Below are 16,959 nucleotides of genomic sequence, written 5' to 3'. Positions count from 1 at the left end.
TTCCTCCATAACCCACTCATTCCATGTTCCTATCAATCCCATCACTTGCCTGCACTTATAGCAATTTACAGTGGCCAAATAACCTGAAACAGAGCATTTGGGAGAAACCCATCCCAATGCAGATATAAAAGGCAGGAAAAGGTGAAGGAGGGAACAACTGACAGAATAGAATCTCTTGTGTTTTTGATGGCACCATTCCTGAACACAGCTCCTTTGATGATGATGGTGTAAAGCATCAGACTGCTGGAGACTGGCTAATTTCTCTGAAAATTGAAGTCCAGGGAAGAAAACATGGGAGCACTCAGTGCTCACAAGCCGGCTAGTGGCGTAGTAGCATCAGTGCTGGACTTTGGGGCAACAGGCACCAAGTTCGAATCCAGTTGGCTCCCTTGCATGCTTTCCATCCGTGCTGGGTTGAGCGTCAAGCTAGCAACTCGACCTCGTAAAAATAAAGATGCTAAAGAAACGCCACATGATGAGCAATCGTCAAAAAGATCGAAGCAAAAAGCTTGTCTTGACTGCGCCCCAATGACTCCACCAGGAATTAAGAGCATTTCTTCCTCTTCTACTCAGCGCTCACTCTGTAATATCAATGTCATAACGTCTACTGTTTACTTTAATTATATTTACTTATTTTCCCCACACAACTAAATACTCATTAATGCAGCAGAGCATTGAATTAATTGCCAAGATTTAAAGTAACTGAGTTTAATTCATTCCTTCAATGTTTTACTCTGTATTCTTACATTGAGTCAACAATATTTTGTGATGTTTTAGTGATAATAGCCAAACAAAGACGACATTAATTCACACTCTGCACTGACGTTGAATTCTGTGTCCTTCTGCTATACAAGGAGGAATCATTGGAATGTTTGAAGAAACTTTTGGTGCAGTTTCAAATGAAGGGAACTGATTTCAATCATGAAATTTCCTTCTCTTACTGTAAGTGCTGCCTGATTTTGTGAGCATCTCTCTCAGTTGGTTTTCATTTCAGTTTTCTAGCTACTATGGCATTTTCTTTTATTTTTCACCAGGTGCGTGAGAGAATCGAAAATGGAATAGTTCAGGTAGAAGCAAGACAATTTATTAATCTGTTTATCAGAGTTTCTACAGTGGGAATGCCACAGAACAGTGAAAACAAGTTAGCATTTACGAAGCAGGATCATTTTATCTGACAAAAAAAGTACAGTTTAATATTGATAGTGGGATATAATGAAATTCCTATCAACTGGATTTGCAGTGGAAAAGTGGAAAAGACTGAATGTAATTTGCACAATCACAAACGGTGTGTTTTCAATAATATCACAAGAGTGAGTTTCATTTCTGAAGTAGTTTGGAATAATTTGAGATATTGGATGTGACACAGCACTGGTATCATCCAGCGCTGCTCCCTTCAAATCTTCATAAAGGAGGAGTTAAGCTCAATCAGAGTGAAGATAATACAATGTGAGCTTAACTTACAGTTATAACAATGTAAAGTTTTATGATTATTTCAATAACATGTAATTTATTCTGTTTCCTTGCAGTATTCCTTAATTTTTATATTGTGATTTATTAACAAGTATTGATAAACTACTTAGAATAATTCTGACTTGCTGTGCTGTATGGGTGAGTGTTCATGCGAAACTCACAGAACCTACAGAAGGGAGAGTTACAGACAATTTTTTGACTATCTTAAATGATTTCTGAATATACAAGCCCTTCATTGATCCCAGATCTTGCCATTAGCCTTATGCTAAATTCACTAACAAAGTTTTTTTTAAATTATTCAGAGGTCCTCTTTAAGGTAAGTGAAACTGAACTGGTTGTTAAGCATTGAACACAGGGAAAATCTTCCTGGTAGTTAACATCGGATGGTTGGGATGACACTTGTTCTATGTCATTGGTTCAAAGATCATCTCAATTGATACAGACATTTATACACTGCATCCAAGTATCCATCATTTAGCCTGTGCCATTCTATTTTTTAACAAGTAATTGGCTGAGTAATGCATGGTGCTGCTGATCATTGCCCAGCAGCCCACACTGCTGAGTCATCTGTAGGCCAGTGTCGAGCAGGTACATCCTTCCTGTACAATTCTGCAGGCAGATATAGCATAATTTTAAAGTTTAACCAGACAATGGGGTGACCCATTGGGGCACCCTTTGAGAGAAGGGTAGTGCAGACTGATGTGACCAGAATGAACATGAAATTTTCCTGAATGCTATTGGTATCACTTTGCTTTGGAAATTGAAGAAGAAAACCTCAGTTTTTTAAAGAAGCATAACGCATAGCAAGGCAAATACAGCTCCTCCTTGTTAACGAAGGACACTTTTGATGACATCATTTCTGGTTGATCTGCCACCCTTGTGCCTCTTGTTGTCATTCTGGAGATGTGCAGTCCTTTCATCCACCGTCTCTTCATCTCTTCTGCTGTTTGTTGTTTGTCTCTGATGCTGGAGACATGCATTTCTGTGCTTCTTTGTCTCTTCCTCTTTCCTCCTCCTGTACCTGTTTTTGTTAATCTGCAGATGTGCAGTCCTTTCATCCTCCATCTATTCATCTCTTTCTGCTGTTTGTTGTTTGTCTCTGTTGCTGGAGACATGCATTTCTCAGCTCCTTTGTCTCTTCATCTCTCCTCCTTCTATGCCAGTTGTTGTCATTTTGGAGACATGCATGTGTCTCCTCCTCTGCCTCATCTTTTCTGTCCTGACTCTTTGATCCTGGAGTCGTGCGGCCCTGGCCTCATCCGATTCTTGTTCACTCCCTCTCTTTGAAGCTTCCCGACAATGTTTGGCGTCATCTCTTGACCATAATGTCCCCCTTCTCTTTCCAAGCGGCATAATTAGGCTGACCATATTTTTTTACTCTAATGCTGGATAGAAGGTACAAAGCAGTAACACCAAAGCCTCCAGGCTGCTGATTATTCTTGATGATGGCGCTCTCCTAAATGGACGTGATATATTCATCACTGTCCTTTGCAGCAAAAGGATTGATGGGTGTCTCAAAGTACATCATTACAATAAGATATTTTTTTCTTTTCAAATCTTTTTATTGTATAGATAGGAAAAATAACATGAGTACATTGAGGTAACAACACTTACAATGCCTTAAAAAAACCCATCATCTTAAAGATTGAAAACTAAATTTTGTGATAACAAAAAAAACCTACTGAGCAGAAAAGTGAGGGAAAAAAAAAGAGAACCCATTAGGTGTACAACCCCAGAGCCATACGTCATACAAAAAGGTTCTAAAAATAAACATCAAACTGCCAGCAAGAAAAAAAAATACAATAAGATTTAATTATCTCTTATTGATGGGTCTCAGTTTGATCTTTCCCAATCCTGCACATGCTGATGGCGATTAGCAGAACATGACTGGTCGAAATAGCGCTGTCCTGCCCTTTTGCTCCGGTTAGTGTCACTGCTGTGAGCATCGTGAGTCACTTCTGAGGCTGGCCGTGCACATATGTCCTGGTGTCGTGTTGCGGTTTCCATTGTGGCTGACATCGGCTCTCGGGTGAAAGTGGGGCTGTTGATTTTGGCGAGTGAGGAATTTTATACAAATATATAACCCTGAACTATGCCTACATTCTGTAAGTTAGCACATTTTAAGTCGATTTAGTCAAAAATAGTGCCACTGTCTGTACCATTTGCACTAATTGGAGGTCACAAACAGAGCATGAGAGTTTTAGTAGTATATAGATTCATTGAGTAACACTGTTAATTTTGCCCCAGTTTTCCAAATGCTGCAGATCAGAAAGTCCCTCCCAACCCCCTTCAGTGATTAATAAAAAATATTTCCAGGAAAGAATGCAGTAGAAGTGAGCGTTATTGGGTAGAATTAAATAAGTATTTGGTGTTAGATAACATCAAATTATGAACCACAACAGGATATAAACTCTCCTGGTAGATGTTTGTACAGCTCAGTTAATCAGTTTCAAAGGCAACTTTCACCACTGTCTCTGCATTCTCTGTAAGATCCTTCAGTGCAGCACTCAGTATCTTGTACGTCATGAGAAATGATGAGCCTGCTCCAAAAATGGAGCCAATGACAGGGACAAAGTCGAGAGCGAATTCCAGGGCTGAAACGGTAACAACAGCAACCCCCCAACCTAATCTCACAATTACATCTGGGGTTATTTCGCCCAGCAATGGAGCTTTTACTGTCGCCTTCAGCTCTTCCACAGGTTTTCCTGCTCTGTTGGCCAGTCTTTGAAGAGAAGCATCATCCAGACCCAGGCATTTCCGGAAGTGGACAATAGCTCCAATCACTATACCGATATCACAAGCAAGAGAGAAGCCGGGAACTGGGACCGCTCCCAATCCCCCAGAGAGTGTTGCAAACATCCAGACATGTTTTTTCAGAATCTCATTTTTCCTCTGAACTATCTCCACACTTAGATTTGGAAGGGCCAAGACAAAGATCCTTTTCTTTACATTATTTAAATCACCCTCGAGTCCTTCATTTAACCGAGTGAAATCAAAATGTTTCGGCTTTTTACCGGCTATCAGGAACACAGTTGGATCTGGAAACCCTGCCTCTGCCAAACTCCTGACACAATCACTCCGAATCTTTTCCAGCTCCTCTTCTTCATTAAAAACCACCTTTTCATCCCTCGTGTTGTAAAGATCAATGTCAATCTTAGAGCGGACAAAATAGAACTTTTTCCCCAGCCGTTTAATCTCTTTGGCAAGTTTTACATCATTTTCTTTGAATCGACAAGCAGAAATTATGATAAAGAAATCATATCTTTTGAATTTCATTTCTGTGAGATACCTAGCTGCTCGAAATTTTGGAGATCCAATCCCTGGCAGATCCCAATAGCGAACATTGGGCAGAGTGGGATGTGAGTACCCAGTTGGCTCCTTTGTTGTTTCTGTGGTCCCAATTTCAGCTGCTCCTGGATCATCACTCCGAAGTCCTCTCATAGCATTGATGAAGGTGGATTTTCCTGTACCTGATTCTCCTGTCACTGCGATGTTAAGCTCTGTCTTGTCCAGATCAGTTACTTTCTTCTCTATCAGTGGTTTTACTTTTTCCACCCCACCTGTATCAAAATCAGACTTCAGTTTGTTCAGTTCTTCCTGTGTGAAGAATGAGGGGGTCTCAGTCTCTGCCACCTGTTCACTGAAATAAAATATGTTCCATTAAAATTCTCAATTGAAACATCTTCTATTTATATTGTTGTCATGGCATTCACTGAGCATGCTCATGTCAGTTTTGTCCTAGTAATGGTCTAGGTGCTCTTTGCTATTACAATCTGCTACCCAGCAGATATCTATATTTATTATTATAATCTGCATAAGTAGAGTCACTGAAAAGCACAGCATGGACACAGGCCCTTTAGTCCATGCCAAAATGAGTTAAACTGCCTACTCACATTGACCTGAACCAGGAACACAGCCCTCTATACCCCTATTATTGCTGTACCTATCCAAATTCTCTGAAACATTAACATTGCTCACTTGCACCACTTACTCTGGCAGCTCAATCCACAGTCTCTTGACCCTCTGGTCGGATAATATGCTTTCATTTGCTTAACCACCACTGATTTAACTAATGGAGTACATTGATCTCAACCTTTTGTCCAGAGAGCTGCAACTTCACAAACTTCTACCATCTTATTTCTATTCGCCCAATTTACTTCATGTAATCTCTCCCCAATCAACAAGGTTATCTAAACCTTTGCCTCTTTGAAATGATATAGCAGGTAAATTTGATGATGGGAGATTTGGAGCACATGAAGGCCTTTATTGTGAGGTGCGCTAGTAACTGGTTGATACGGTGCAGAGTTGGAGTGGATATCAGAGATTCCTATGCAGATGATGCGTTCTGTCTGCAGTCTGGTGCAGCAATGGGAATAGGATCGGTTCATATTTGACCTGGCATGCTTCAATCATTGATAAGCTCCACCACAATCAAAGATCTACTTTCAGTACATGCAGTTCTGAATGATGCTGCACAGTCAAATTGTTGGAGGAGGATAACAGAAGTAAATTTTCCAAGAAAATGCCCACCTTCAAAAGTCGTGAATGCTAAAGCTAGGCTGAAATATACACAAGCATGCTGTTTGATAACCTGGTGAAATGCAGATAGGACCAGGCAACTTCCAGAATATAGTACAGATGACCTAGACTCTTTCAATGTAAGTATCTACACAAGAAGACATAACATTGCTCTGGTGTCAAATACAGCATGGCTAATGAACACCAATTCTGACAATACTGAAACATCAACAAAGAAAAGGGACTTGCCATCATGGGACTCTCAAGAAGTACTTATTCACTTATTCACCTGTGTCTACTTAGGATTTTTTTCCAGGACAATATAATCTTCAAGCGTCATTTTCAACTTAGTTCAATTGTGGACATGAGAGCTTCCTCCCATACATAATGAAAACTGTCTTTGATCTCAGGCTGAAACTTCATTGAGTGTGGCAAAAAGAACTACACTCTTTCAGTAGGTCATAATGGGAATGCTGAGAGTGGACCCAAATGCAAGACACAGACAATGAAGTACTAGGAACAGGACTCGGAGTGTCAAGAAAGCAAGGGAAATAGGGAAGAAAGTATATTGAACATTGACACAGGCCCTAGAGGAGTCTAGGAAGTAGGGCCTGAGCTAGGACGTGGACAAGAAACACAGAACCCGGACAATGAACTAGGAACAAGGAGCCTGGACTAGCGACACGGAACTCCGGAACAAGAGCCTCGACAAGGACCCAGAACGTGGGTCTTGGTTGGACTCGGAACCGGAACCCGGGTCTATGCTAGGACTCGGGACTTGGACCTTGGCAAGGACAGGACGTTTCTACAGAATAGGATGTGGAACTCCTGCAAAGGACGAGGCACATGGACAGGACAAGACCTCAAAGCCTTGACTTGGACAGGACAAGAGACTCCTGGACAGGATGAGAGAACCCCAGCACCGGGCTGGGCAAGGCACATGGACAGGATGAGAACACAAAGCCTTGAGTTGGTCTAGGGAGACAGGAACGCAGAGCCTTGGTTGATGGAGACAGGAATGCAGAGCCTCGGTCGTGAGAGAACAGGAACATGGAACACAGAGCCGGGGCCCCTCAATGGGAACAGGACTTGGGGCCGGGGCTCTAAACAGAGTCAGGACCCCTCCTACGGAACAGGACATAGGGCAGGGACTCATACACAGAACACTGTGAGACAGATCGTCACTCAATGTAGTGGCAAATGGCCGGACCTTCCTAGCGAAGGCGTGGACACAGAAACAGTTCCAAACTCAAAGTAGCGGCAAACAGCCGGACCTGCCTAGCGAATGCGAGGACACAAAGAGACAGTTCCAAACAATGAAAGACAGATCCTTATCTGGACACAGCAAGGCCCCAGTCTTGTCCTCGCGGTTGAACCTGACAGCATTACAGGCAAGGACACAGGCAAAGTTAGCAGGCGAGGCTTCAGGTGAAGTTAGCAGGGGAGGCTTCAGAAGGAAGGGGAAGGGGAGGGAACAGTCCAGCAACTGAAGCTCAGCCCAGGAGCTGTTTATGTAGCCAGCCCAAGACAAGAATCATGTGCCTCAATTAAGGCACACACAGGACAAGGGAAAACCTGCAATAAGGGTCGATAGACCGGACCGTGAACCGGAATGTGGACTTCAGGGACTGGATCAGGACACAGTAGGCAATAAGAAGAATGCATGCCAACGGTTAGGGAAGTAGTCCATATGAACTGGAGTTTGGATTAGCAATAGTGAGATCTGTTATGCGGGGGCATTGAAATGTGCAAATCTCTTTGCTCGGAAGTTTAAATAAATAAATAAATAAAGTCACTTAGAAGAAAAGGCATATTATTAGAAGATGCAGTCAACAGGGTTAAAAGATTACATTCATGGGATCTTTATATAGGCCTCCAAAGAGCAGCAAGAATGTGGGGTACAAATTACAAAGGAAGACAGAAAAGGCATGTAAAGAGGGTAATGTTATGTTGGTCCTGGGAGACTATAATATGCAGATTTATTGGAACATCAGTTTGGTACTCAATTCCAAGATAAAGCGTTTGTAGAATGCCTATAAGATGGCTTTTTCAAAAAGCTTCTGGTTGAGAACATGAGGGAAAATTCTGGGATTGGATGTTGTGTAATCAGATTTGTTTAAGGGGCCTAAGGTAAAGGAACCCTAAGGAGGCAGTCATCATACTAGTATAGAATACACCCTGCAGTTTGAGGGGGAGAAGATAAAAATGGATGTATTAGTGTTACAGGCCAATTAAGGGAATTACTGAAGCAGGAGAGAAGACCGGCCAAAGTTCACTGGAGTGTAACACTAGCAGGGATCATAGAGGAGTAATAGTTTGACTTTTTGAGAATAATTACAGCAAAAGGCATAGGAGCAGAATTAGGCCAATTGGCCCATCGAGTCTGCTCTGCCATTTCATCATGGCTGGGCAATTTCCTTCTCAACACCATTCACCTGCCTTCTCCCCGAAACCGTCATACCCCGACTACTGAAGAACCCATCAACCTCCACGTGAAATATACTGAATAACCTGCCCTTCACATCAGCCAGTGGTAAGGAATTCCAGAGATTCGCAACCCTCCTGTTTAAAAAAAATTTCATCTACGCTCTAAATGAACATCCCTCTATTCTGAGGGTGTGCCCTGTGGTCCCAGACTCTCCCATCATAGTAAGCATCCTCTCAGCATATAAGATATTCCAGCCTCTGAATATTCAATACATTTCAATGAGATTCCCCCTCATTCTACCTATTTCCAGCAAGTGAAGGCCCAATGCCACTAATCGCTTCTCGTGCGATAATCCTTTCATTCCTGGAATCACTCTCATGAACCTCCTCTGTCTGCACCTCCTTTCTTAAATAAGGGTCCCAAAACTGCTCACAATACTTTGAGAGGCTTCACCAGAGCCTTCTAAAGCTCAGCATTAAATCCTTGTTTTTTATATTCTAGTCTGCTCAGAATTAATATTGACATTGCCTTTTTTCCCTCATCACCAACTCAACCTTCTGAAGGTAGGTAAGTCACCAGATGGAGATGGTTCATACCCCAGTGTTCTAAAACAGGTAGCAAAAGAGATTGTGGAGCAATAGTAGTGATCCTTCAAGAATCGCTGGCATTTGGAATGATCTCAGAATGGAAGGAGGCAAAAGAAAGGAAATTATAGGCCAGTTAACTTGATTTCAGTGGTTAAAAACATAGAAACATAGAAAAACAAACGGCACAATCCAGGCCTTTCGGCCCACAAAGCTGTGCTCAACATGTCCTTACCTTAGAATTACTTAGGCTTTACCCATTGCACTCTATTTTTCTAAGCTCCATGTAGCCATCCAGGAGTCTCTTAAAAGACCCTATCATTTCCGCCTCCACCACCTCTGCCAGCAGCTCACCACTCTGCGTAAAAAAACTTCCCCCTGACATCTCCTCTGTACCTACTTCCAAGCACCTTAAAACTATGTCCTTACGTGCTAGCCATTTCAGTCCTGGGGAAAAAGCCTCTCACTATACACACGATCAATGCCTCTCATTATCTTGTACACCACTATCAAGTCACAGCTGATCTTCCATTGCTCCAATGCGAAAAGGCCAAGTTCACTCAAGCTATTCTCATAAGGCATGCTTCCCAATCCAGGCAACATCCTTGTAAAACTCCTCTGCACCCTTTCTATGGTTTCCACGTCCTTCTGGTGATGATGACCAGAATTGAGCACAGTACCCCAAGTGGGGTCTGACCAGGGTCCTGTATAGATGCAACATTACCTCTCAGCTCTTAAACTCAACCCCACGATTGATGAAGGCCAATGCACTGTATACCTTCTTAACCACAGAGTCAACCTGCATAGCAGCTTTGAGTGTCCTATGGCCTCAGACCCCAATATCCCTCTGATCCTTCACAGTGCCAAGAGTCTTACCACTAATGCTATATTCTGCCATCACATTTGACTCACTAGACTAATTCCGCTCTTGCGTCTTATAGTCTTGGTCCCCTCTTGGCTCGGGTCACCTTGCCATGGAAGAGATCCCAGTGATGCTGTCTGATCTGCACCCACACTTTGTCTGTACATTTCAGCCGTCCAGCCTTCCTGTTTCTAAACTCGCTCGTACATGGCAGAAGGGGTAGTCTAGCGATTACAATATACCACCACTTCTTCTTTACAACTTATCTATTGATCTGTAAATCTCTGTTGCAGGACCTCATCTCCTCCTTGCGTATGATCATTGGTGCCAGCGTGGACTATGCCTTCTCATCATGGGGCAAAATACATTCTGAGCATCATTCCTATAGTGAGGGGACCAGAACTGAGCAGAGTACTCCAAGTGGGGTCTGACCACGGTCCTAAATAGCTGCAATATTACCTCCCGGCTCTTGAACTCAATCCCACAGTTGATAAAGACCAATGCACCGTATGCCTTCTTAACGGCACAGTCAACTTGCACAGCAGCTTTGAGTGTCCTATGACTCGGACCCCAAGATCCCTCTGATCCTCCACACCGCCAAGAGTCCTACCATTAATACTATATTCTGCCATCATATTTGACCTACCAAAATGAACCTCCTCACACTATCTGGGTTGAACTCCATCTGCCACTTCTCAGCCAGGTTTTGCATCCTGATATGATGCTGAGGCTTTATCAGGCATTGTGCAGACTGCACTTGGATTATTGTGAGCATCTTTGTACCCCATATCTATAAAAGGATATGCTAGTATTGTAGAGAGACCAAAGTATATTCACGAGAATGTACCAGAGGCTGAAACAGTTAATGTATAATAAGTGGTTCATAGCTCTGGGTCTGTCTTCATGAGAGTTTAGAAGAATGGAGGGGGGTGGGGAATCCTATTGAAAACTCTTGACACCCCTAAAGCTTTCCACTACCTGTGAGGCAGAAGTCAAATGCATGCAGGATTACCCCTCAATTTCCTACAATGAATCAAGCTCCAGACGCACACAAGATGATGGACTGGTGCACATATGCTACCCAAAACATTCACTTTTTCCACCAGTACCACACAGAGGATGAAGCCAATGGCACTCGCAACATTTCAAGATGCTGCCTGTTTAAGCTATTTTAACAATAAAAGAAATAACCTCTAAGAGAATGGACCAGGGTTTTAGTATGAGATAACATTTCCTCATGTGTCTTCATCTCCATCATGCACAATGCTTAAGAAGAAAGGTATCATTGTTCCTTTAATGTCTCCAGGTCTAACTTGATGAAATCATCAGCCAACCCCAAGAAGTAATCAGATTGGTCCTGAATACAGCAACACTCACAACACGCTGGAGGAACGTAGCAGGTCGGGCAGCATCCATGGAAACGATCAGTCAACGTTTCGGGCCGGAACCCTTCATCAGGACTGAAGAGGGAAGGGGCAGAGGCCCTATAAAGAAGGTGGAGGGAGGGTGGGAAGGAGAAGGCTGGTAGGTTCCAGGTGAAAAACCAGTAAGGGGAAAGATAAAGGGGTCGGGGAGGGGAAGCAGGGAGGTGATAGGCAGGAAAGGTGAAGAATGAATAGGGGAAAACACAATCAGTAGTAGAAGGAGGCGGAACTATGAGGGAGGTGATAGGCAGCTGGAGGAGGGGGCAGAGTGTAAATAGGGATAGGGGAAGTGAGGGGGAGGGAATTACTAGAAGTTGGATAATTCTATGTTCATGCCAAGGGGCTGGAGACTACCTTAGAAGGTATATGAGGTGTTGCTCCTTCAACCTGAGTTTAGCCTCATCATGGCAGTAGAGGAGGCCATGTATGGACATATCCGAATGGGAATATGAAACAGAGTTGAAGTGGGTGTCAACCGGGAGATCCTGTCTGTTGTGGCAGACGGAGCGCAGGTGCTCGACGAAGCAGTCCCCGAATCTGCATCGGGTTTCACCGATGTAGAGGAGGCCACACCAGGAACACCGGATGCAATAGATGACCCCAACAGACTCACAAGTGAAGTGTTGCCTCACCTGGAAGGACTGTTTGGGGCCCTGAATGGTGGCAAGAGAGGTTGTGTAGGGACAGGTGTAGCACTTACGCTCACAGGGATAAGTGTCGGGTGGGAGATCCGTGGGGAGGGACGTGTGGACCAGGCAGTCATGGAGGGAATGATCCCTGTGGAAAGTGGAGAGGGGTGGAGAGGGAAAGATGTGTTTAGTGGTGGGGTCCTGTTGAAGGTGGCGGAAGTTGCGGAGGTTAATGTGCTGGATCCGGAGGCTGGTGGGGTGGTAGGTGAGGAAAGGGGAACTCTGTCCCTGTTGTGGTGACAGGAGGATGGGGTGAGGGCCAAAGTGTGGGAAATGGAGGAGATGCGGGTGAGGGCATCATTGATGACAGCAGAAGGGAAACCACGATCCTTAAAGAAAGAAGACATTTGAGATGTCCTGGAATGGAAAGCCACATCCTGGGAGCAGATACGGTGGCGACGGAGGAACTGGGAATAGGGAATGACATTTTTGCATGTGGCAGGGTGGGAAGAGGTATAGTCGAGGTAGTTATGAGAGTCAGTGGGCTTGCAGAAGATGTCAGTGGATAGTCTGTCTCCAGAGATGGAGACCAGGAGATCGAGAAGTGGAAGGGAAGTGTCCAAGATAAACCAAGTGAATTTGAGGGCTAGGTGGAAGTTTGAAGTAAAGTCGATGAAATTGACGAGCTCAGCATGGGTGCAGGAAGCAGCAACAATGTAGTGGTCAATATAGCGAAGGAAGTGTTGGGGAGCAGTACCAGAATAGATTTGGAGCACAGACCGTTCCACATAACCAGTGAAGAGGCAGGCATGGCTGGGGCCCATGTGAGTGCCCATAGCTACACCCTTGGTCTGAAGAAAGTGGGAAGAGCCAAAAGCTAAGTTATTAAGTGTGAATACCAGTTCCAACAACTGGAGGAGGGTAGTGCTGGTGGGGAACTGGTGAGGTCTATTGTCCGGAAAGTAGCGGAGGGCTTTGAGGTCTTCTTGATGGGGAATGGAGGTGTATAGGGATTGGACATCCATAGTGAAAATGAAGAGGTCAGGACTGGGGAACTGGAAGTTATTGAAGAGATGGAGGGCATGGGACGTATCCCGGATGTAGGTGGGGAGGGACTGAACTATGAGTGACAAAATGGAGCCCAGGTCGGCAGATACAAGTTCGGTGGGACAGGAGCAGGCAGAAACTATGGGTCTACCGGGACATTCGGGCTTGTGTATCTTTGGGAGGAGTTAAAACCAAGCGGTACGTGGTGTGGGAATAATGAGTTTAGCGGCTGAGGATGGAAGGTCTCCGGAGTTGATAAGGGCAGTGATGGTTCGGTAGACAATGGTTTGATGTTTTTTGGTGGGGTCCTGTTCCAGGGGTAAGTAAGAGGAGGTGTCAGAGAGCTGCCGTTTGGCCTCAGTGAGGTAGAGGTCCATCCACCAGACTACTACAGCACCACCTTTGTCTGCGGGTTTGATGGTGAGGTTGGGATTAGTGCAGAGAGAGTGGAGGGCAGTGCCTTCAGAGGGAGTGGGGTTGGAACAGGAGAGAGGAGTCTCTCTGTTCTTCAGTTCTTCACTTTTCCTGCCTAACCCCTCCCCCACCCCTTTATCTTAACCCTTACTGGTTTTTTGCCTGGAACCTACCAGCCTTCTCCCTCCCACCCTCCCCCCATCTTCTTTTAGGGGCTCTGCCCCTTCCCTCTTCAATCCTGATGAAAGGTTCTGGCCCGAAACATTGACTGATTGATTCCACAGATGCTGCCCGACTGGCTGCGTTCCTCCAGCATGTTGAGGGTGTTGCTTTGACCCCAGCATCTGCAGAGTATTTTGTGTTTATGGGCCTGAATACAGCTTTTCAAGAAGGCAGGACCCAGCTACATGCTCAAGGCTGTAATAACGGCTGTTCTTCATGCCAATACCCACATCTCAAAGGCAAACAAAAGAGATTTAATCTGCCATAGAGTCAGATCTATCTTAATCGAAAGAGAAAGCTGAGCACTGTACGGCTTCTGCTCTGGCAGGTTTTGTTGATGCAGGAGAACTGGGAATTTCCAACCTACCTGGAGCTTGACCCTCCCATTCCCGATCTCTGTCTCTTGTTGGCTGGCCTGTATAACGATCCAGTGACTACAGGGCTTTAATCAGATGCTCGGGGAGCCTTTTTGTCTTTTCCTGTGCGTTTTTTCTACTTCTAGAGGAGATGATAGAATGAGTTATGTTTTTTTCTCACTGGACATACCATTGACTCTGAGGCAAATCACCATTAATAACGTTTGGCTTAATGCAACCAACTAGAATATACACAATTGCATTTACTCACCTTGCCTTAGTCAATCTGAAGAAAGAGATTCTGAGGGCGGTTGTGCTCCTTCTCAATGTTCTTAGAAAGAAGGACCTCTCGTGAAGCTCGGAACATAGAGAACTGCAGGTGAATCAAAATGGTCAAAATTATTGGACTCTCCAACATCATCATAAATCAGTCTCCGACTTGAAGTGAAGTGACAGAAACCCTTGTGCTGCATAGTGCCACGTTACTGTCTCAATGGAAAGCCCATGGCAATCACTTTGGGAAAAAGTGCATTTTGCACTCACACTGCCAGTAACTCACAGAAAAATGTTATGTCTATAGAAATATTGTCCGTGAAATTGCAATTGAATTGAAATAAAAAGCTGACTTTGTGAAGACCTTTTCTGTCTTCACAGAAAAGCATAAAATACTAAACATATAGTTCAACACTAAAGTAAATCAAGAGGATGATATTTTTCGCGTTGTATCCACAAAAGCACTGATAAGTGAGAATACAAAGAGACATTGTTACGCAGTGGAAAGAATTCTAACTGGCTGCATCACCATCTGGTATGGAGGTAGGTGGATGACCACTGTACAGGATCGAAATAAGCTGCAGAAAATTATAAACTCAGACAGTCCATCATTGGCACTCGCCTCCCCAACATCCATGACATTTTGAAGGAGCGATGTCTCTTAAAGACGTCATCTAGCAACACCCAGAATATGCCTTCTTCAGGGAGGATGTATAGGGTCCTGACGGCACACACTCAACGACATCTATGCTTTGGCGATTCCAATGCTTATCCGGACAAGAGCTATCTTTACTGTTAGCTGCCAACTATCCTCTGCGGGATCGACCACACCGTCCACACTTCTATTTCTCTACATTTCAACAACGTGCTTCCATTAACAGACCCTTGCCTTCTGGTTCTACAACTTCTCACTTTCAACTTTAGCTATGCCCCCTAAATTTCTCCTCGAATATATTTTGTTTCTCTCTCTTTAAATAAGATCTTTATATAACAACGTTACACTGGAAATCTTCGCACGCTCTGCTAGATGGCTCCAAAAACTTCTTCGGAAACTTTCCTCACAAATGCACTGGACAGCCAATATGAACTGTGTGCTAACTCTCCATGGCTACATGGTCGGATGGAAACTTGAAAGACCAGCCCGCAACCGGCTGAGCCCCGCACCTTCTTCTCAGAGACCACGGCTCATAGGATTTTATTAGACTCTCTGTACCTTGCGTTAAGCGGTCTTGTGAGGACATCTCATTCAGTGCTGGATATAGTCAGAAAGGCTGCTAAAGTGAACTAAACGTAAATGAAACTTGTTTCCCTTATTTGTTTTCTGGGTGGTTTACAATAAGCTCTTGTATTGCAGCGCCTCGGGGTTTTCTCATTTGTGACTTGCGTCATGCGGGTCTCTCCTTGATGGAAACACCCTAACCCGACTACTTTTTATTTCTGTTTTGCACTACTTGTTTTAACTTACCTAATTAATATACACATATATACCTACTGTTATTCAGTTTTGTTTTTACATTTATGATGTATCGCATTGTACTTCGGCCGCAATTTTAACAAATTTCACGATATATTAAACCTGTTTCTGATCTGATTATCAATTTAGGGCAGTTTGTTGCTGTTGTTACGTCCTCAACTTCATTTTCACTCCAAAACCCACAGATCCCCGATGTAAAATCGCTACATGCTAGCAAAATAGGCGGAAAATTTAGGACAAAAGTAACACCTGTTCAGGAGTTTTCTCAAGTTGTTGGCGCTTTACGGTCGTTTACACCGAGACCCTGCTTACAAACTCGCAGGATGTACTGCCCACAATTGTCTCAATCGAATCGTATTAAATTTATGTAACGGGAATAAATAGACTGAGTTCGTTATTCAAATTCTTGTTTTTACCTGCACTGGATCTTTGATCACGGAGGCTCCGTCAGTGAATGTCCGCTATGATCAGCACTCTCGTTGCGATTTGTACATTTTGTGCTTCCGCTCTCATTCACACTGCATACCTCTCCAAAAGGTACACCCGGATTGATGTGTGTTATCCAATAAGAAATAAAGATATACATGAGATTACTTGTTGCCGGGTGAATATTCTTTTAATTCTGCTGGTTCAGTGTGTGATGAGTACAGACGGTACATTCAGATACAGTGTACTTACAGAACGATTCCTATTAACTACAATAGTTAAATCACCGCAACGTACTCATTCACACTTGCCAACCGATTTATACCTTCCTCATTTCTTCAGCCAGCCAGCTACACTGAGGATAATTTACCGCAGCCAACTAACTGAACAAGTCATCAATTCATTAAGATGTGGCAGGACAGGCCAGCCGCTGGGGAGAACGGATCCCCAGAATCACGGAGAGAATATTCAAACTGCCTTCTGTGTCAGGATCGAAGCTTGGTTGCAGGGTTTTGCAGATAAATCTATCCAGAACCATGATATCGATGTAGGATTTCATCAGGTCCTAGTGGCAGGAAAAATCAGTTCCAAATGTATCATGAAAGACCTTCCTTCCTCTAAAGTCAGAACTAAATCAGTTTGCTCATGACTGCACAGTATACAATCTCATTCGCAATGAAAACAAATCAATCTTGCACAATGGCAGAGCGGGAGGTGCAGCTGTCCTGTCCTCCTGACCTTCGATGATGTTTGTGCGTGCAATGTGCATGTTTTCTCGTCACCGTGTCGGTATTTTTGGTGTATTCCAGTTTCCTCTCCTATACCAAAGACA

General features: G+C 43.9%; 1 protein-coding gene across 1 annotated transcript; it reads right to left on the bottom strand.

The window, feature by feature from the left end:
- Positions 1–3,164: 3,164 nt before the first annotated feature.
- On the bottom strand, positions 3,165–14,070 carry LOC134353306 (interferon-inducible GTPase 5-like). The gene is made up of 2 exons (XM_063061340.1): positions 13,966–14,070; positions 3,165–5,110 (listed from the first exon to the last, which is right to left on the bottom strand). The coding sequence occupies exons 1-2, from the start codon at positions 13,983–13,985 to the stop codon at positions 3,910–3,912; spliced, it is 1,221 nt and encodes a 406-aa protein (XP_062917410.1). The 5' UTR covers positions 13,986–14,070; the 3' UTR covers positions 3,165–3,909.
- Positions 14,071–16,959: the final 2,889 nt, after the last annotated feature.

Source organism: Mobula hypostoma, chromosome 10 (genome assembly GCF_963921235.1).
Source record: "Mobula hypostoma chromosome 10, sMobHyp1.1, whole genome shotgun sequence".
NCBI classification, from domain to species: domain Eukaryota; kingdom Metazoa; phylum Chordata; class Chondrichthyes; order Myliobatiformes; family Myliobatidae; genus Mobula; species Mobula hypostoma.
Note: the sequence above shows the minus strand (reverse complement) of the source record. Positions and strands in the feature narration are given on the sequence as shown.